Here is a 21,203-nt window from a genome sequence, read left to right as displayed (position 1 = left end):
ATAGAATGCTTGTCCGAACTCTGTGAGGGAGATACTGTGAAGGTCTCCATGTTATGGATAGCTGAAAATGTAACCAAGTAACTTTCTCAGGGCCCATAGGTAGCAGAGTCAGGATCTGGCCAGCCAGTGCCAAGAGTATCAGGGTAAGCATCATCCGAAGGCGGGCACTGGGACAGGTCTGCTCTATATGCAGGTAGCAAGAGGATGCATCCTCTATAGAGAATTTCAAAACAGCAATAAAAATGGACTGAAGGTCATCTGCTCTTTATTATCACCACGCACAGGCACTATTAAATAATGTCAGGGTGTGTTTATTATTTATCACAGCAATAAAATACACAAATCTCAGAAAAAACTCTGGCAGGTGTGAGTTCTAAGGAAGTGTTTTGGCTACTGTTGGGGGGTTTAAAGAAATCTTTTGTGTCTGTGGTAAATACACGTAACATAAAATTTGTCATCTTAACCGCATTTAAGGGCACAGTTTAAGTATATTCACATTGTTTTGTAACCAATCTCTAGACGTTTTCTTTTTGTAAAACTCTGTCCCCATGGAACTCTCCAGTTCCCTCCCCCAGCCCCTGGCAACCTCTATGAACTTGACTGATCTCTGGACCTCATGTAAGTGAAACCACACAGCATGTTTTTTTTTTTGGGGGGGGGGGGACTGGCTAGTGTCACTTACAGCGTTCATCTGTATTGTGGCACGTGTTAGAATTTCCTTCCTTTTGTAAAGCTGGGTAATATTCCACTGTATGCTTCGGCTGTATTTTATCTGTTCATCTGTTGATAAACATTTAGGTTGCTTCCACCTTTTGGTTACTGTGAATAGTGTTGCTATGAACAGGAGTATACAAATATCTCCTTGAGTCCCTGCTTTTCAGTTGTTTGGGTATATACCCAAAAGGGGAATGGCTGGATCATATGGTAGATCTCTTTTTAACTTTTTAAGGAAACACCAGACTGTTTCCATACTGGCTGCACCATTTAACATTCCCACCAGGGCAGTGCACAAGTGTTCCAATTTCCCCACATCTTCATCAACCCTTGTTTTGTGGGTGCATATTATTTTTACAGTAGCCAATGGTATGAAGTAATATCTCATTGCAGTTTTTTATTTGCATTTCCCTAATGAATAATGATGTTGAAAATCTGTTCATAGGAGTATTAGCCATTTGTAGATCCTCTTTGGAGAAGTGTTTATCTTTTTTTTTTTTTTTTGGCAGACTCCATGCCTAGCAAGGGTCCCAATGTGGGGCTTGAACTCATGACCCTGAAATCAAGACCTGAGCTTAGGTCAAGACACTTAAGAGAGGGAGCCACCGAGGTGCCCCTTCTGCCCATTTTTAAATTGATTATTTGTCTTTTTGTTTTTGTTGTTGAGTTCTAGGAATTCTTTATGTAGTCTGGATGTTAACCCCTTATCAGTAAACATTTTGTAAATATTTCCTCCCTTTCTATCGGTCACCTTTCCACTCTGTTGGTCATATCCTTTGATGCACAGAAGTTTTGAAGTTTAATGTAGTCCAATTTATCTATCTTTACTTTTGGTGCTTGCACACTGTCAAATTTTAATAACATATAATCCCTAAAATAATACTTACAAAACTTCCCTTTAATAAACAATGTAGAAAATGCTTAGTTACACAAGTGGGTTCCCCAGACATATGGATTTAGCTATTGTGTTTGTTTCCAGAGTAAGTTTGTAACTTTTTTGGCATCATTTGAATTTGCTTCGGGGATAGTTCTTATCTCCAGCTCCTAAGGCAATACATATTCCTATGTTTAAACAGTAATTTCAAAATAAGCAATGATAGTACAGTGATTGTGAAGACAAAACAAACAAACAAACTCTTTGTGATTTAGTCATTCTGTGCGAATTCTTATTTGGCTTAAATTTTATTTTATTTTTTTCAAGATTTTATTTATTTATTCATGAGAGACACAGAAAGAGAGGCAGAGACACAGGCAGAGGGAGAAGCAGGCTCCCTGTGGGGAGCCCAATGCGGGACTCGATCCCAAGTCTCCAGGATCACTCCCTGGGCCAAAGGCGGCGCTAAACCGCTGAGCCACCCGGGCTGCCTTGGCTTAAATTTTAAAACGTGAAACAGACTGCCAGCTGCAAGGGGTAATATTTTGGCTAAGTGTAAGTCTTATCTTATACTTGAACTAGTTTACTGAATCTGTATGCTAGTCTAAAATGGAAATCTATTTTTTCATTGTTATTCTTTTTTTATTTAATGATTAGTACACTCTAACATTATTCATTATTGCAACAGGCCAATATATAACTGTAAGTTAAAAAAAACCCACGAGGGTAATTATTTATCAATCCACCATCTTTCCCTTTTTTTGAGTAATATTTATCTTATTTTTTATTAAAACCTTTTTTTTTCTGGGTTACCTGAAGTACAATAAAACAGTAAAAATTATTTTTCCCAGCCATTATTATGTTGCATTTAATGTTCATTACTGAAAAGAAATTTAAAAACTGATCCTCCTATGGCATCAGATACTGGAGACATGAGATATCTAGGTGTGTCCAGCCTAGGAGAGGGGCATGGGAGGTAGAAGTAAGAGGTGACACTGTGCGGTCTTTTCGGGACAGACATCTTTTAGGGCGTGAGGACCACGGGAAGAGTTTGGATTCTCTTCCAAAGGCATCTGGGAGGCTCTGGGGGGGCAGCCAGGTGAGAGGTGTACTGTGATCTGTGTTGCCTGTGCTGGCTCCCATGTGGAGCTGCCTGGCTGGCTGGGGCAGTTTTGGGAAGTCTGGGAGTAGGATCTGCCCTCCTCCAGTTTGTGTACCCTTGAGATGTCTGAGGACCCCTTTGTGTGTCCAGCCAGGGCTGTCAGTGTCAGGCTTAGCCAACTGGGGTAAAATACATGTGCCTGAGCTTCTGAGGGCATCTGACAGTGTGGAGCTGCAATCTGCTGGGGATCGAGGATGAAGGACTCCAGCAGTCCACGGGAGGCGAATTGACTGACATAAATGGCCACAGACTCCGATGGAGGATGAATGTGGCAAGTGTGAGACCTTCCTGAGTGAGAGTAAATGCACAGACAGAAATCGGATTCACGAGCAGGCAGCTTGTCTGCACATTGATAGAGAACAGCAATTTCTCTAACTAAATAGCACCATTATCTTACACATGATGATGTTTTGGAAATCATTTTGCAAAGACCATTCCAATGCCCCCAGCCGGTTTATTTTTTTATTTTTCCCAAATGCTGAGTTTTCCAGCTCAGAGACCCCCGAAGGTTCGTGTTGGGTACCTCTTCCCTGAATTTCCATGACCAAAACCAAGCTGCAGACTCACCCAACAAGGAAACCACTGCTGCTGTGGCGGTGCCCACAGATATGTTACAGGGCCGGCAGGTTCTGCAAGAGGATGCTCTAAAATACACACTTCTACTCCAAAGAGAAAGAGGAAACACAGAAATCACCAGGAGAGAAACAGAGATAAAGGGCAATCTATAAATTAAAGGCTTATTTCAACCAATTGCAATGTCTGAATCTTAGTTGGATCCTGATTCTTAAAACACAAACTGAAAAAAAAAAAAGTGACATGTATGAGCCAGTTGGAAATTTGAACTGACTGGATATAATGGAGGAATTATTGTTAACTTTTTAGATGTGATAATAGTATTGTGATTATAGTGTATATATAAAAGGCTCCTTATCTTAGAGATGAACACGCTGAAATACAGATGAAATGATAGGATCTCTTGGATTTGTTTCAAAGTGACACGGTGCGGAGCCTGGGGTTGTCTGCAGAAGGCACAGGATTGGCCATGGATTGTGATCATGGGACTGAACAGTCATAGCCTTCATTATACTACCCTACCTACTATTGTGAATGAGATTCTCCATTGCAGAACTAAAAAAAGAAATTTTTGTGAAAGATGGTGGATAGGCTCTAATACGACAACATCCCACTAGGAAAAAAGTTACCTGCTTTTCATGATTTTTAAAAATATATATATTTATTTATTTGAGAGAGAGAGAGAAGCGGCAGAGGGAGAGAGAGCAAGAGTATCTCAAGCAGATTCCCCAATGAGTGTAGAGCCGAAGCGGGGCTGGATCCCACAACCCATGAGTTCATGACCTGAGCCAAAATCACGATTTGGATGCTTAACCGACTGAGCCACTCAGGTGACCCTTACCTGCTTTTAAATTATCTCTCTGCGGGGATCCCTGGGTGGCGCAGCGGTTTAGCGCCTGCCTTTGGCCCAAGGCGCAATCCTGGACACCGGGGATTGAATCCCACGCCGGGCTCCCGGTGCATGGAGCCTGCTTCTCCCTCTGCCTGTGCCTCTGCCTCTCTCTCTCTGTGACTATCATAAATAAATACAAAAAAAATTTTTTTTTAAATTATCTCTCTGCCCTTATCCGCTCAAGGAGCAAGGCCCTTTGATTGGGCAAGTCTGTGTTTGATATTGTCTAATGCTTGATCATATCCCTGTTGAACAGGGACAGCAGGCCTTGGGCTCTGAGCCTTTGGCGGGACACAGTGTCTATTTGTAACTTGATGGCATCCCTTTGTTTCATTGTATTTATTTTTTGGCTACTTCTATTCTTGTATCTGATGCTGGTTTTCTATTTACAGAAGGGACAAAGATTTCTTCTTAAATAAATGTATGTAAACGTTCTGATTTAAAGACAAATAGAACAGGGGTACCTGGATGGCTCAGTCCGTTGAGTGTCCAACTCTTGATGTCAGCTTGAGTCTTGATCTCAGGATTGAGTTCAGGCCCCACATTGGACTCTGTGCTGGGGTGTGGAGCCTACTTAAAAGAAGAGGGATGCCAGGCGCAGTCGGTTAAGCGTCTGCCTTTGGCTCAGGTCGTGACCCCAGGGGTCCTGGGATCCAGCCCTGCTCAGTGGAAGGTCTGCTTCTCTCTCTCTCCCTCCCCTGCTCATGCTTGCTCTCTCTCTCACCCTTGCTCACTCTCTCAAAAGATAAATAAAATCTTTAAGAAAAAAAAGGACAAATAGTACAGTTTGTACTCAGATATTGTAGGATTTTTTTTTTTTAGGGTGGGAGGAAATGATAGAAGTGTGGGAGGCACATTTTCTCATTTTATATTTCACATGGACAACCATCTAACACAAATTTGGGGGCCCTTTCATCCTGGAGGTTCTCTTTGCCTGAAGCAAGATGGCCTGCTCGGGCCCACAGTCTCCCTGAATTTCAGACAAAGCACTTGACACAGAGAAGAAAGAGGGTGCAATAGCAGGCTGTGGAAACAGATCACACAGAGAGAGCTGGCTGCCAGAATGGACCCCAACTGGGCCCCAGACACCATCCAGTCCTAGGTTCAGAGTCAGTTAAAACAAAGGAGGGGTATAAGTGTAAGGACAACGTAAAGGGGAAAATCTTAAATGGGAAAATGTTTTATCCATCATTTTGTTGTTTCCCATTGGCTGTTTTCTGCGAGGGAAATTTCCTGTCTTAAGTGAGGCATTACAGGTGGTCAGCAAGCCATGTCTACCCAGATTCTTTTGTTACAGCTGTTTGTATGTTTGCTTTGGGTTTGTGTAAACTTTTTTTTAGATAAGTGTAGACCTGCATGCAGTTGTAAGAAATAATACAGAAGGGTCCCATGCATCCTTACCCACCAATGGTAATGTCTGGCAAAACTGGAAGACAATACTGCAACCAGAAAACTGACACGGTCAAGACACAGAACATTTCCATCACCACAAAGGTTCCCCTGTTGACCTTATATTCATATCACCCTTGGCAATCACTCAGCAGCTCTCCATTTCTAGAACTTTGCCACTTCGGATGTCATGGATGCAATCATACATAACCTTTGGGGATTGGCTCACCCCCCCCCCCCCCCGCCCCCACAACCCTGGAGATTCATCTGAGTTGTCCATGTATCAATAGCTTGTTCTTTACTGCCAAGGAGAACCACATTGTATGGGTGGACCACAGGTCTGTTCAGTGGTCATCCATGGAACGGTCTTCTGTGCTGTTTCCAGTTTGGGGTTACTATGAATAAAGTTTCTATGAACATTTTATTTATGGATTATCATGTGAACATAAATTTTCATCTTTCCAGGATAAAGGATGCATGTTTGTTTTTAATGAATTAATTGCCATGTTTTACAATCAGGATATTTCACCTAAAAAAAAAAATCCATGTTCCTGAATTCTCTTCAGTAACCACAATAATCTGGAAAGACTGGGTATAGCAGCTCGTGATCCTAATGGGCCAGAGTACTCCAGTCCCCTGCTGCCTGCTTAGTCCCTTTTATTTATTTACCTGCCTGGCAAGGCTCCTGGTTTACCAATTTAAGTGAGCAGAATTGGAACACAATGAGTTTTATATATATACATGTCTACAATTTCTCTGCTCAAGCAGAAAACACAGGTTGCCTATGGGGAAGGGTATCCAGTGATGTGATAGCAAGGGGCAATCATTGTTACTATGAGCCCTTTGGGGCCTTTTTAGTTGAAACCATCTGACTGTATAATCTACTGAAAAATGAATAAAATGTGCAAACAAGAACACTAAAATTTCCTTACAGATATCCCCCTCTGGCTCTGCTTTTCCCATACCGACTCTTAGGTTTCTTCAGAGAAGAGAATCCATTGGAATTTCCCTTCCCAGAGACCTGGTTCTACACAAGGAAAAACCCCTAGCTCTGGAATCTAGTTTTCCCTAATGCACACATTCCCTGTCCTGGACCCCAAAACACACCTCATCACCATCCAAAAGCCCAATGACCCCTCAGGGGCAGGCACAGACACATTGTGGGCCTCTCTGAAGCCCAGTCAGGTATCTATGTCCAGCCCAGGGGCCACCTCCTCCAAGAAGCCTTCCCAGCCTGACAGAAATTCAGTGTTTCCTTCCTTGTCTGGCAGGAGTATTAATGTGTGCCTTTCTGGTTACAATTCAGTGCATACTTCCTGAACCTTTTACAAGAGCTGGGCTGGTGCACCCTCGCCCCACCCCTTTCCTGGCCTCTCACTAGACTGCCCTCCCCCATCCCTGTCCCCCAACCTCCTACAATAGATTAAAGTTTTAGAGGCCCAGCGAACGTTGTGCCCTCTGAACCTACCGCTCCTGCTAGTCATGGCAAAGACACCTACAAACCATAGAACACAAAATGTAGACTGAATTTAAGAGCTAGGACTTCTGCATGCAGATGAATTCAGTGATGCTGAGCATTCTTTTTGTTTTGGAGGGGGTGGGGGAGAGTGTGCTCTGGCACGGCTGGTGCCCTAAATCCACCCTTTGGGTAACCTCCCTAAGACTTAAAGAAGACAGGAGATGTGTAGCACAGAAAACAAGGGCTTTGGGATCTGAGAATCCTAGCGGTGCCCTTGTTGGGTGATCTTTGGACCGCTCAATCTGTTTCCTCCTGGTGAAATGGGGATCATAACCTCCCTCTGGCAGGGCTGCGTGGAGGTTAAGGAGGGAGGAAGCACCCAGCGGGGCCCGCTGCCTCAGCAGGTCGCTGCAGCTTGCGGAACCCGGGTCCCTCTTCTAGAAAGTACCAGCGCAATGCGGTGCACCTCGGCGCTCCGCATTCCCGATTTCCAGGGTGTCTGTCCGTCTCTCCGACGAGCTCCGGGTCACCGAGGCTCCGCGGCCTCGTTTGCGCGCCCCCCCCAACCCGCCAGGCTCACTCGCCCAGCGAATGGGCGCACGGGCGGCTGGAAGGCACCGCGCCGGGTACAGCCAGAGTTTGAACCCACGGGGGTGAGCGTGGACATCAGAAGACCGCGCAGGGGTTCCCGCGCGGCCGGAGGGTGGCCCGCAGGCGCGCGCGCGTGCAGTTCGGCCCCGCGTGGGCGCGCCCCGGCCCGCTCCCGCCGCCCGCGGCTCGGGCTCAGGCCCGGTCCCCCGAGCCCCGGGGCGCGCGCCCCACCACCTACGCGCCCCTCCGCCCCCTCCCCCGGGCCCGCACCGCGTGGCCCAGGCGCGCGCTCCAGACGCTCCCTCCGCCCCGCGCGCTCGAGGGGGCGCGGGCCTGGGCCGGGGGTGGGGTCGCCGCGGGCTCGGCCCCCTCAGTTCCCGCGCTCGGGCCCGCGGGCCCAGGAAGTGGCCCTGGGCCGCGGCCCTCGCCCCGCCTCCTCCCTCCCGCGCTTATCACCTGCCGGCCCGGCGCGCGGGCGGGAGCGAGGGCGCGAGGGGGAGCGCGAGGGGGAGCGCGCGGGCGGCCGGGCGCCGGGTCGCGGGAGGTGAAGCGCCGCGAGGATGGCGGCGCGGGGCCGGGGGCCGCCGAGGCTGCTGCTCGCGCTCCCGGTGCTGCTGGCGCTGGGCCCGGCCGCCGCGGCGGCCAAGCTCAACATCCCCAAAGTGCTGCTGCCCTTCACGCGGGCCACGCGCGTGAACTTCACGCTGGAGGCCTCGGAGGGCTGCTACCGCTGGTGAGGCGCGCGGCCCACGGCCGAGGAGGGGCCCGGGCCGGGCCGGGCAGGCGGGCGGGGGCGCGGCAGGTGCGGCGGCGCGGGGAGGGCGGGGAGAGCGCGGCCGCGAGTCGCTGGCCGGGGCGGCGAGGCCTGCGGGCGCGCGGCTTCCAGGCCGGGCGGGCGCGGGGCGGGGAGGGCGCGGCGGGGCGGCCGGGAGCGGCGGGGCGGGGAGGGCGCGGCGGGGCGGCCGGGGGCGGCGGGGCGGCCGGGGGCGGGGAGGGCGCGGCGGGGCGGCCGGGAGCGGCGGGGCGGGGAGGGCGCGGCGGGGCGGCCGGGGGCGGCGGGGCGGCCGGGGGCGGGGAGGGCGCGGCGGGGCGGCCGGGAGCGGCGGGGCGGGGAGGGCGCGGCGGGGCGGCCGGGGGCGGGGAGGGCGCGGCGGGGCGGCCGGGGGCGCTGCGGCAGGCGGGCGCGCAGCAGGTGCGCGGCGCGCTCCCCGGGCCAGGGCGGCCGGAGCGGCTGGCGGCGGGCTCGGCGGCGTGCGCGCTGGGGGCCGCCCCTGCGCATGGCGCCGCGGGGCCTGCGGGCCGCTGGGGCCGAGGGGAGCGGGGCCTGGCCGGCGGCGGTGTGTGCCGGTGTTTGCGGGCGAGGAGGGGCCCCGGGTCGGCCTCACTTGAGGAGGGCGCCCGACGCCGCGGAGGGCCCCGGGAAGGGGGTGCCCCGGGGCCGGGGGTCCACCCACGTTGCCTAACTTCCCCTTGTTGTCCGGGACTCCGGCGGGCGGTGGTCCGGGCCCTGCAGAGCCGAGTCTGGAGACGCAGATTTCTTGATTTTGTCTAGTGGTGGGGGGAGCCTCCTCTCCGGCGCCAGACTGGTGTGGGAATTGTGTGTGTGTGGGAAGAATTACACCCGTTCGGCCTCATTGGGAGGAACATTAAACCTGTGATGAAAGGACTCGCGCGGGGAAACCCCGGGGACCCATTTTACAGATGAGAAATGAAAGGCAAGGAATGGTTGGTGATTCACCCCAGGTTGTCCAGGGTGAGGTTAGGCCTTTATGCTCAAAACCCAGGCTTTTTTTCCCCAACTCTCCTCCTGGCTTCCTGGGGGAACTCCGGAATCCTGCATTGGGGGTGGGGGATGGGATATTGGAAACCCCAGAAAGTAATGAAACTAGAGGCCTCTGTTCCCCGTTTCCTCCTCCTCCTCCTCCTCCCCCGAGACAGAGAGACCTGGCTAGCTCCTGGCTGGGCAGGGTGATGTGGTCCTGACCTTCCCTCCAGCACCTTGAGGAGAAGGCGGCTTCTCCTCCTGCAGGGTGGAGACGGGAGATCAAAGGCAGCTCTCTGGCTGCTGGCCTGTAGGCTACACTTTTTGCCTCTCCCTTTCTTCACCTGTCTTTTGCCAAGGTCAGTGTGGAGGCTTACCAAGGCACGATCTCTGTTACAGAACCAGGGGTGTGTGTGTGTGTGTTTTAAGTCTGTTTGTATGTCAGTCTGCGCATATATGCAAGTATGGTCCTCAGAGCCCAGAGGAGCATTCTTCTTCAAGTGTACTACAGCAGCTATTTATTTTCTGAAAGTTGGCCTCCTGAAATAAGGCCATGCTGTGTCAGCCAATCGCATTTTGGGTTTAGTGCCTCATGCACCTGAAGGGTCTTGTTCCTGCCTTGGTATCAGAGGCTGACCTTCAGCATAAAGTCTTCTATATCCCTGACTAGGGCATTGTCTTTTTTTTTTTTTTTTTAAGATTTTATTTATTCATTCATGAGATAAATAGAGAGACAGAGACACAAGCAGATTGAGAAGCAGGCTCCCTGCGGGGAGCCCGATGCAGGACTCAATCCCAGGACCCTGGGATCACACCCAGAGCTGAAGGCAGAGGCTCAACCGCTGAGCCACCCAGGTGCCCTCGGGCGTTGTCTGGTGTGGGAAGATGAGCCATTAGTCCCTCCTTTCAGGAGATGCAAACCTGCTCTCTGGTTGAAGGTGTCTTTTCTTCTTGACAGATAGGCAAGAAAAGAGGAAGCCAGTTTTTGAAAACAGCTGGCTTCAAATGAATTTGTACGCTACTTCCTTTGAGATTCTATAGCTGTGTTTTTTTTATTTTTTTCTGAAGTAACCTTTTTTTTTTTTTTCCCTTTCTCTAAATACATTTTCTTTTCTGAGAGAGGCTGGTGGTTTTTAATTTATTTGTATAGCTTCTTAGGAAGAAGGGAAGGGAGGGGGGAGAAGAAAAAAAATGATTCCTAATCTCTTATACATCAGAGAAGTGCTAAGTACCTTATAGCTTGTTTGGCATCTGATCCATAATTTTTATTGCAAATGTGTGACTGCCTCACTTAAGTGTCTCCTCAGAGGTGTTTTGTGGTTGTGATTTTCCCCTTAACTTCATAGGAAAACCTTCCATCAATCAAGCATTGAAAATATTTATTTTTAGTAGTGCTGTTCCTACTTTGGTCCTCTGTTGCTGTAGTTTTTGAAGACTCTTTTGGAAATTTTAAGAGTTGGCATACAGACAAGCTATTTATCTGCAGTTATCTAAACCTGGGAGGAAAATAACCTCTTCATCCAAGAAGTTCATTGTTAAATCTGACATGAAGATTAAAAAAATGAAAAATAAAAACTCTCCTGGACATTGGGGGAATTCTTACTCAATCCTTTGAATTTGGTGCCAGGCTCCAAGCTTACAGAAATTACTGCATGCCTCAGCCAGTGGGTCTAAGTTCACTTTTCCTGTTTCTTGATTTTATAGCATCAGATCATTAGACAATTTTTGGGCCATAGGAGTCATAGAGATCATGTAGTATAAATTGCCCATGTTGTACTCTGAGCCTCAGAAGGAAGGGCTGTGTGTGATGTCACATAAATACAGATGGACCCTGATTAACAATAGTTCCACTTAGATTGTTCAACTTTATAATGAAGGTGCAAGAATGATACTCATTCAGTAGAAACTGTACTTGGAATTTCAAATTTGGATCTTTTCCCAGGCTAGTGACATGCAATATGACACTGTCCCATGGTGCTGGGCAGTGGCTGCAGCCTCAGCTCCAGTTCAGCCACATGATCACAGAGTCAACAACAGATACCCTTACAACCATTCTGTACTCATACAACATTCTGTTTTTCACTTTCAATATAGTATTCAGTAAGTTACATGATATACTCAGTACTTTATCATCAAACAGATCTGTGTTAGAGGATTTTGTCCAACTGCAGGCTAACGTAAGTGTTCCCAGCATGATTAGAGTAGGCCAGGCTGCACTATGATCTCTGGTGTGTTTGGTGTATCATATGCGCTTTCGACTTGAGATATTTTCAACTCAGGGTAGGTTTATTGGGGCCTAACAGTGTCATAAGTGGAGGAAGGTCTGTGGTGATAGTTTCTGAGTCAAGTGGGAGCTCACAGGGATGCCCCCATTCCCACCCCACTCAGGGACTTGTGGCCTCTGGTGTGTTTGCTAGACACTGATTGAATCCTTCTAGTTGCATTGCTGGTTGTGAGACAAGTTTCTTATTCTTCTTTTGGCTATTTCGTGTTACTGAAAATGTTCTATGAAATATCTTTCATTAGGCCGTTTTTTTTTTTTTTAAAGATTTTATTTTTAAGTAATCTCTACACCCAACATGGGGCTTGAACTCACGACCCTGAGATCAAGAGTTGCATGCTCCACCAACTGACCCTAGCTTCTCCAGCTCATATTAAGACTCAAGTATTCTTCTATGGTGCTTCATTGTCTTCCTAAGCTTTGAGCGTCTGAGCACCATTCTGCTTGGTTGCTCTTCCACCATCTGCTTATGCTTTTCCCTGTGATCAAAGTCCCACAGTGTTCTGGTTTCCCCAGTCTTGGAGAAAGTGAGTATCTTGGGTTGGTTTCCCAGTACAGCCAGAGACGAGGATTTGGTTGTATGTAGTTTATTTGAGAGTGTGCTCTCCTGGGAGGCAGGATAGGAAAGAGGAAGGAGATGAGCAAGGATGTGGTCCTAGAGAAAGTCTGTATGGCCCTTGTGACCCTGTGGAGTTGAATTCCACTTCAGGTCCACCTCCCTTGAGGTGCAGGATAGAGCAAGCTTTTGAGCTTTTCTTTCACCCGTGATCAGCTGGCCATTGGCTGCTGCAGGGGGAAGGGGGTGTTGTGCAACCTCCCCGGCCTCTGGGTGAGGCAGCCCTCTTGGTCAAGGGTGTTTGACTGGATAAGGTTGTGTGTGTACACCGTGAGCTGCATGCAGCGCTGCAGGCTGAGGGGAGTTGGATCGACATCCAGGCAGGGCATCCTGCAGCCCCCACTAAACTGCTGTGCTCAGAATTCTCCCCCTTTCCTGCTCCTGAAAGTCTCCCCGAGGCACCCTGGAGCTGCCTGGTGTGTCTGCCAGGCTTGGTCCTGAACCACGGTGCACTTCTCAGCCACAGGCATAAGCCTTCTTGGAGGAACAAATGGGACCCCTGTCCTGCTGCATGGGTCCCCACTCGGTGGAACTTGTCATGGTGGGTGTTGTGTCCCACACACCTCAGATCATCCTTGGGAAGCAGTAGGCATGGAAGAGCCAACAGCCCCTCTGCCACGGTGCACTTCTCAGCCACAGGCATAAGCCTTCTTGGAGGAGCAAATGGGACCCCCGTCCTGCTGCATGGGTCCCCACTCGGTGGAACTTGTCATGGTGGGTGTTGTGTCCCACATACCTCAGATCATCCTTGGGAAGCAGTAGGCATGGAAGAGCCAACAGCCCCTCTGTTGACCTGCAGCTGTGCGAGGTCCAAGGCCAGTGGCACCTCTCAGGGCCTCTGGGCCTGCCCCCAATGGAAGAAAGTGACCAGTCCCCTTGTAGCCTGGGGAAAGTGGGAGAGAAAGGGGGCCTGCCATTTCCTTGGGCTCTTCCAGAAACCCCTCTGCACACTGAGCCAAGTTGGAAAGTCATTCCACCCAGCTGCCTTATGCTGAGCCCACCGACTCAACCTGCAGGACGGGGGTGTTTGCATGCTGGAAGCTGGATTGGTGAGGAGGCAGTAGGACCCAGGGGAAATTGGAGAGTCAGGCACTAAAATTAAAATAAAGCATTTATAGTGTGGAGGCTTAACCTGAAAAGTGGGTTTAATTCAGCCAGTGGCCCACCAGTGCTCACTGTGAAGAACCAGCCTGCCCAGATTCCCTGGGAGGACAAGCCCTGACCAGCAACACTGATTGCCAGGTGAGGGCTGGGGATCCACTTACCAGGTGATGCGTGTTTGTGCTTACAGCCCATCCGGGCACTACTCCTCATCCTGGGTCATGGAATAGTGGGCATAGGCTCCATTCCTGGAGCCTGCAGCTGGTTGGGAGAGTTAAATAATAAACGAAGATGACAGGGGCTGCCTTTTGTGTGGTAATAAGTCTGCAAAGGACATAAAATAGCATGTGTATAACGATTGCAGAAGAGGGTGATGTGCCATTCTGGAGAACGTGGTCAGGAGAAAACCCTTTTTGAAGCTGGCCTGGGACTTGAGCTCGTATCAGCCAGAGGAGCAGCAAGTGCAAAGGCCTGAGGAGGGGCCAGACTTGCTAGAGGGGCACAGAGAAGGCAAGCTCGGTGAGGGGAAGGGTGAGGTTAGAGAAGTTGGCAAGGGCCGGGCCATGTGGGACCTTGTGGGCCGTGGTTAGGAGATAGGAAGTGGCTTGCTGGGGTCAGGACTTGGGCTGTGTTAGCCTGAGACCAGTTGGTTCTCAGGGCCTGGATCTCTGCTCTGCTCTGCATCAGCCTCGGGGGCTACCCGCAACTCCGGTCCCCGCAGGGCTGGTGGGGCCTCCCTCATTTCCCCTCATGGACCTGCTGAGGGAGGTGCCGGGAAGTGTATGTTGACTAGAGTTGACCTGGTGCTGGGTTGTTTTCTTCCTGCTTCCTCTGCCAGCCCCTCTGGGTGGCTTCCTCCCTGCAGGCCCTGTCTCTGCTGCAGAGGGGCTGGCACGCAGGTGGATGGCGGGTGGGCTGTGCTTTCCCCGCCCCCACCCACCCCTGTTCTTTGGACATCTCTCACTTCTCCTTTTGGACTCTTGCTTTCTGGCCTGACGCTCCTGTGTCCTTGAGCTCCCCTGCCCCGCTCCTGTTCCTGTGTTCTGAGGAGTGGGGAATGGCTCCCCTGGGGCAGTGGGGCTCCAGAGCACCCACCGTGTGTGAGATTAACCCCTTCAACAGCCACAGTCAGTCTTTAGAGTTCCTCAACATAAAAATGTATCTCTGATGCCAATATGCTATTTACATTTTTAAAAAAATTATGGTAAGACATACATGCTGTAAAATTTGCCGTGTTAATTGTTTTTAGGTATACAGTTGTGGTGTTTAATGACATTCTCACTGTTGTGCCACCATCCCCACCATCTACCTCCAGGACTTTTCTATAATCTTCAACTGAAACTCTGATCCCATCAGACAGGGAACACCACCCCCCCCCTTCCTCCTCCTGCAGCCCCCGGAAGCCACCATTCTGCTTTCCTTAACACCGTGGAATATTTGCCTGTCTCCTGTGAGCAGGGACATGAGCCCAGAACCTTTGCAGGAAGCAGTGCCCCCTCCCCCAGAGCCTAGTCACATTGTTTTGATTCATGTTTGTTTTTATGGTTTACCTGAGATGTATGGCAAATGGTATTGGCTTTCCATTTATACTAGTGATAGAAGGTTTTCTCTCCAAGTACTTTTTCTTTAAAGAAGAATCAATTTAAAAGAAAAAAAAATAAGGGAAAGATACAAGGGTGTACTTGGATGTGACTGGTCCGGGAGGGGGCCTGGAAGGTGGGGAGGGGTTGGCAGACATGCAGGTGTCCAGCTGGCTCCCCCACAGGCCACAGATGCACATCCAGAGGCTTCAGATATCACACAGGGGGTGTGTGGCAGTGGGAACCAGAATAGCAGAACCCATTTTTTTGCTAGTCCCTTTCTATTACTCCCCACTTAATCCTAAAAACAAAACCCTTTTTGGTAAGAATGACCACTCCCTGTGCAATTTGGGAGCCAGAGATCAGGAACCAGTTAGTGGAAGAGCCACATTCAAAACCAGGTCACCTACCCCAGAGCTGGCGTGATTCTGGGGTACACGGGGAGCCGTGCTGGTGCTTCTCAGCCATTGGTTGGTTTAATAAAACCAATGACACTTTTCAAAAGCAGTCTGAAAGATACAGGTGGGGTAATGATTCAGGAGGGGGTTGAGGCCATCTTCTGCTGGAATCTGGGAGCCCAGGCCCTCCCCATGGGCAGGCCTGATGGTGCCAGAGGCCTTTGGCCCTGTTTTGAAGAGTTGTGTGTTCAGCATTAGGGAGTAGGGCAGTGTCCAGAGCAGGAGTCCAGAACTAGGCTGGACCGAGCTGTTTTTCTGGGAATGTGAGCTCGGGCTGGTGACTTAATGTCCATGTGGGGGTCTCCTGGGGTATCAAATGGTCTTTTTTTGTTTGTTTGTTTGTTTTTTTGGTCTTTTGTTTTTAAGTAGGCTCCACACCCACCATGGAACCCAGTGTGGGGCCCGAACTCATGACCACGAGATCAAGACCTGAGCTGAGATCAAGGCTCCCAAGCTCAACCGACTGAGCCACCACCCAGGCGCCCGTCAGATGGGGGTTTTAATAAGATGTTTGGAGCAAATGAAACATTTGTGGTGCATTTGGCTCAAGCCAAAACAGTTTAAATAAAACAAAGGAATGTTGCTTGGGCTCCTGGCACTGAATTCTGTCCTGCAGGGTTTCCCTGATTGTTAGCAGGACCTGGGTTTCTCAGTCCTCTTGTCTTGGCTCTGGCCAGGTACTCTCCTGGGGAAGCAAGATCACAGTTCCAGCCGTACAACCCCTAGAGGCAAGTCTAGTGGAACAGAGGCCACATGGCCCTTTCTGGCTAACTCACCTGGGCACATGCTTGGGGCTGAAACCCTCTCTGGCCAGGTGAACACAGAGCCAACTGGTCAGGCCCCAGCCACCGGCCTTCTCGTGTCCAGAGAAGTGTGAAACTCTCTGGAGCCTTATGTGTCTAAGAGTGGAGGAGAGGCACCACTCACAGAAAAGCTGGGTGCTGTAAACTGAAAGATGTGGATGGAGGCTGGGCAGCCAAAATCCAACATAAGCCCCCTACAGGAGTGACATCCTCCTTGCCTTCTGTTCCATTTAGGGCATTTGGTAAAAATTAGGTGTATAATCAAAAACCCTCTCATAAAGAAAATTCCAAGCCCAGATGACCTGTCTGTAAATCCTATGAAACATTTAAGGAAGAAGTAGTACACATTTTTTATGAACTCTTCTGGGAAGGAGACAAAGAGTGATTATTTCCTAGGCCATTTTTATGAGGCCAGCATTCCACTGATTGCAGACCAAACGAAAACATTACAAGAAAAAGAAATCCACAGGCCAAAGGTAAAACATTCTTTCATAAAATAAGAGCAAATCAAATCCAGAAAAATCTAAAATAGAGTGATGTGTCGTCATGACCCACTGGGGTAAATCCCAGGAATGCAATGTTGGTTTAACTTTAGCAATCAGTGTAATTCACCATATCCATAGAATGAAGAATAAAAGCCATATAATTAGTTGTCTCCATAGGTGCAAAGCAATTCAGTGTCCATTCATGATAAAAATTTGTAGCAAATGAGGAATAGAAGAGAATCTATAGCCTGACAAGGCATCTATAGGACCTTGTACCAGAGTCTTGTGCTAGGGCCAGTGGGGGCAAGGAAGGAACAGGCCACAGGCTCTGTCCTCACACTGTCTCTGAGGGAAGTTGGACAGGAAGAGGGTCATTGCTGAGCCTTTGGCTTGAGCCATTTGGGCATGTTGATCCTTTTGCCTTGAATGCTCTTCTTCCAGATGTTCAAAGAGCCAATGATGGCCTCTGCTTCAGACACATTTGAGGCTGTGTTCATACGTCACCCTCTTGGGGCACCTGGGTGGCTCAGTGCTTGAGCATCTGCCTTTGGCTTGGGGTGTGATCCCGGGGTCCTGGGATTGAGTCCCACATTGGGCTCCCCACAGGGAGCCTGCTTCTCCCTTCACCTATGTCTCTGCCTCTCTGTCTGTGTCTCTCATGAATAAATAAATAAAATCTTTAAAAAAAAGTCATCCTCTCTGTTAGCCCTCCTCTGATCATCCTCCTGAAAATCACAACCTTTCCCATCCCTGCTTTATGTTTGTTCACAGCCCTATTGTGTAAGATCCTATATTCGCTTATTTGTTTTGTTTCTCACTGAGATGAAGGCTTCATGAAGGTGGGGACTAATGCAGATTTTGTACTTTGGTGTACTCCCCAGCACTTAGAACAGTACCTGAAATATGGCATGTGACCCAGTCAGTATGGATTTGGTGAATGAATGAATGAATGAATGAATGAATGTGTGTATTAGGGACCCCATGGAGGACCTGTGGGGCTGTGGGCCTGAGAGGAGAGGTGTGAGGAGGCTTGGGGATGGGTCCATGGAAGAGCTGCCATTTACTGTGAGCTATGAAGGCTGTGTAGCCAGAGAGCTTGGAGAAGGGTGTGTGAAGTGGCAGGAACAGCAGCAGCAAAAGAATGAAGGTGTGAGAGCTGGGGTAGGGTGGAGGGAGAAGTGGGCTTCTGAGTAGAGGTTAGACTCCAAGTCCAGTGGCTTGGGATCTTGCCAGCAGTGTGGCCTCAGGCCAGCAACCCTGTCTTGGACTTGAATCTTTGCTTGTGTTTCTGAAGATGTCTGCCTTTGTGGGTGGTGGGGCTCATGGTGAAGCTGCCGTGGGGGCCCTGACAGCAGGGACCATCACTCAGGGAAGGGGATGGACAGCGTGAGGCATAAGTGATCACGGTATAGAAGGACCTGCATTGTCTACCTGACTGCCTTCATTCATTTTTAAGATTTCATTTTAAGTAACGTCTGTACCCAAATGAGGCTCAAACTTACAACCCCAAGATCATGTGCTGCACGTTCCACCAACTGAGCCAGCCAGGCATCCCTGTCTAACTGTCTTTAACAAGCAAAGTTCTTGTGGTCAGAACTGTACCAAAGACCCCTCATTTGGGAACCACCTTCTGTTTCCTGAACTTGTGAGCTTCCTATGTACAAGGCCCGTGGTAAGAGTTTAATATTTTCTATGCCATCTAAGCCCCCAATCCTTTGTGGCAGGAATGATGTTTATTCCATTGTGTAGATGAAACCGAGGCCCAGAGAGGTTGAATCATCTGCCAAAGGCCACACAGCTGGTGAGTGGCAGCACTGTGCCATCTTAGGGCCTTACCTGGTAGCAAGCAGACAGCCACGGGTGAGAGAACATCACCAAGTGCTGCTTACCACCCTGCACAGGGGCCCAGGAAAGCCACTGGAGCCTGTCCCGGGGGCCCTGGGGAGTGCTGGTGTGTGAGATGGTGGGACAGACCTGCTGGCCCCTGCCGAGACCTAGGGAGGAAGCAAGTGTGTGCCAGCTGAGGCACCACCAGTCCTTTCTGCGGAGTGGCAGTTAATTTAAACTGGGGGGAAGTGGAAAGATGTACAAGCCAGGACGTGTTTTCAGAGCTGTTTGTATCACTGTGCAAGGCTGCTCTGTCTTTGTGTTTCTGGAAACCTTGGGAAATGGTAGTGGATACAATAGTACCAGAGAGGAGATGTGGCTGGTGTGGCGAGGCTCAGCCCCTCACTCTCCCTAGACCCCACGCCACCCATGCTGTCAAACTGCAGATGCTTTGTGCCCCTGTCAGAGTTGGGCCTTTTTATGTATGACGATATTGGAATTTACTATTTCAACAAAATGTCTCTCTCTCTCTTTTTTTGATATTGATGTTGTCTTCATTCAGTATTAACGTCTATGAGCTCATGAGTTTATTTATTTTTCCTAAAACAATTTAAAATGAAAGAATAACGATTGAAATACATAAAGAGTCCATTGAAATCAGTTCATCTGTGTACCACTCCTCTCCAGTGTTGTGTGTGCCATACCCTGAGGAAGAGACTCATGAAGTGGGAGAAATATTGGACCTTTTGTTGCACAGACCTTGTTGTGATCCCTGGCCCTGCCACTTACAGCTGTGTGGCTTTGGGGAAATTGCTGGACCTCTCTAAGCCTCAGCTTCATTTTCCCAGATGGGCATGCTGGAGGATAAGTAATCTGATGGGTATCAGTTTTCAGCTCTGGGCATAACACATGGTGGACAATCCCCTTTGTGATCTTTTTCCTTCTCCCTGTATTAGTAAGGATTTTCTAGAGAAACAGGACCAATAGTATATAATTTTATTATATTTAAAGAGATTTATTATAAGGAATTGGCCCATGTGATTTTGGAGGCTCACAAACCCCAAGATCTACAGGATGAGTTGGCAAAACTAGAGACCCAGGAAAGCCAATGATAAAACTCTCATCTAAAGGCTGCAGGCTGGAGACCCAGGAAAAGCTGATGTTTGTTTGAGTCTGAAGGCAATAAGCCAATGTCCCAATACAAAGGCAGTCAGACAAGAGAAATTCTTAATTGGAAGAGGATCAGCTCTTTTGGTCTATTCAGGCCTTCAACTGATTGGGTGAGGCCCACTGACATTAGGGCAATCTACTTAGTCTACTGGTTTAAATGTTAATCTCATCCAAAAATACCCTTGCAGAAACACCCAGAATAATGTTTACCCAAGTGACCTCTTGACCCAGTCAAGCTGACACATAAGATTATTGAACTTCCCCAGCACCTTTTTATATTATATTTTAAAGTTTTATTTATTTGGGTAATCGCTATAGCCAGCATGGGGCTTGAACTCATGACCCCAAGATCAAGAGTCACATGCTCTTCCAACTGAGCCAGCCAGGTGTCCCATACTTTTATTTTTTAATAAAAAAATAGTCCCTTGAGGTCTCAGCACTAGCCAGATGTGAGGTGCTCTTGCTCATCATTCCCTCTCTTATCTCCTCTGCCACTCCCTGCCCCTGTGTGCCTGGCTTCGTGTGATTAACTGTTGTGTTTTGAGAATTACCCGTTCTCCCTCTCTGGAAAAGGTGATTCTTTTGCCAGATCCTGGAAGCAGAAATATGCCAGAATTGCATATGTGTAGCCAGGTCTTCATGCCCAGCCCCGGATGGAGCCAGCCTACCCTTCCAGAGCATCTGTACGGTTTTTTAAGCCCACTTGGAGATCTGTGAGATGCAGAGAGAGCACTTCTGTGTATCCAGAAGGGGACTTGAAGAGCAGAAGACACCCAAATTTGGCCTTGGATCACATGTGTGCTGGCCCTGGCCCTCAGCATGGCCCATAACCAGTTCCCTCTTTCTGAGCCTCTGTTTACTTCCCTGTACAGTGAGGGCACAACAGCCATTCTCTAAGTTATGTTCACTGTTAGGGGGAAATATTTATATTTAGAAGTTGAATCATGAGAGTGACAGAGGCGGAGACACAGGCAGAGGGAGAAGCAGTCTCCCTGCAGGGAGCCCGACGTGGGACTCAAAGGCAGATGCTCAACTGAGCCACCAGGTGCCCCTCTGTCCTGGTTGCTGCCCAGTGTTTTTACCCCCTTCCCCTGGCAGTCTCCGTTTGGGCTTCGAGTCCCAAGGATGCCTGCCTGACACATTCCCGACAAACACTTTCGAATATGCTTTTTCACCTATATTCCATGTGAACCTCACTGTGACAGAGACACACAATTACTGGATTCTGAGGTTCTTTTTTTTTATTTTTTATTTATTTATTTATTTATTTATTTTTTGGATTCTGAGGTTCTTTTGTGCCTCTTTAAAGTACCAGCTGAAGCAGGCAGGCCTCAGGATGTCCCAGAAAATGTCAGATAACTGAAAAGAGCCCTTCTGCTGGTAACAGAAACACAACCCTAGGCTGTCATAAACCCTCCTGTAGGGGGCTGGCATGAGCCATTCCAGAAGCTTCAGATGCAGCATCC

At 49.2% G+C, this 21,203-nt stretch overlaps 1 protein-coding gene across 2 annotated transcripts in view; it reads left to right on the top strand.

The window, feature by feature from the left end:
- Positions 1-8,184: 8,184 nt before the first annotated feature.
- The window catches only part of NUP210 (nucleoporin 210), a 105,300-nt gene continuing 92,281 nt past the window's right edge, over positions 8,185-21,203 (top strand). For both annotated transcript variants that reach the window (XR_012011492.1, XM_072784974.1), the window contains exon 1: positions 8,185-8,387. Coding sequence is in view for 1 of the 2 variants with exons in the window: in XM_072784974.1 (XP_072641075.1) it covers positions 8,215-8,387 (173 nt within the window). In the remaining variant the exon portion in view is untranslated. The remainder of the gene's footprint in view (positions 8,388-21,203) is intronic.

This window comes from Canis lupus, chromosome 19 (assembly GCF_048164855.1).
Source record: "Canis lupus baileyi chromosome 19, mCanLup2.hap1, whole genome shotgun sequence".
Classification (NCBI taxonomy): domain Eukaryota; kingdom Metazoa; phylum Chordata; class Mammalia; order Carnivora; family Canidae; genus Canis; species Canis lupus.
This window is presented reverse-complemented; position numbering and strand designations above follow the sequence as displayed.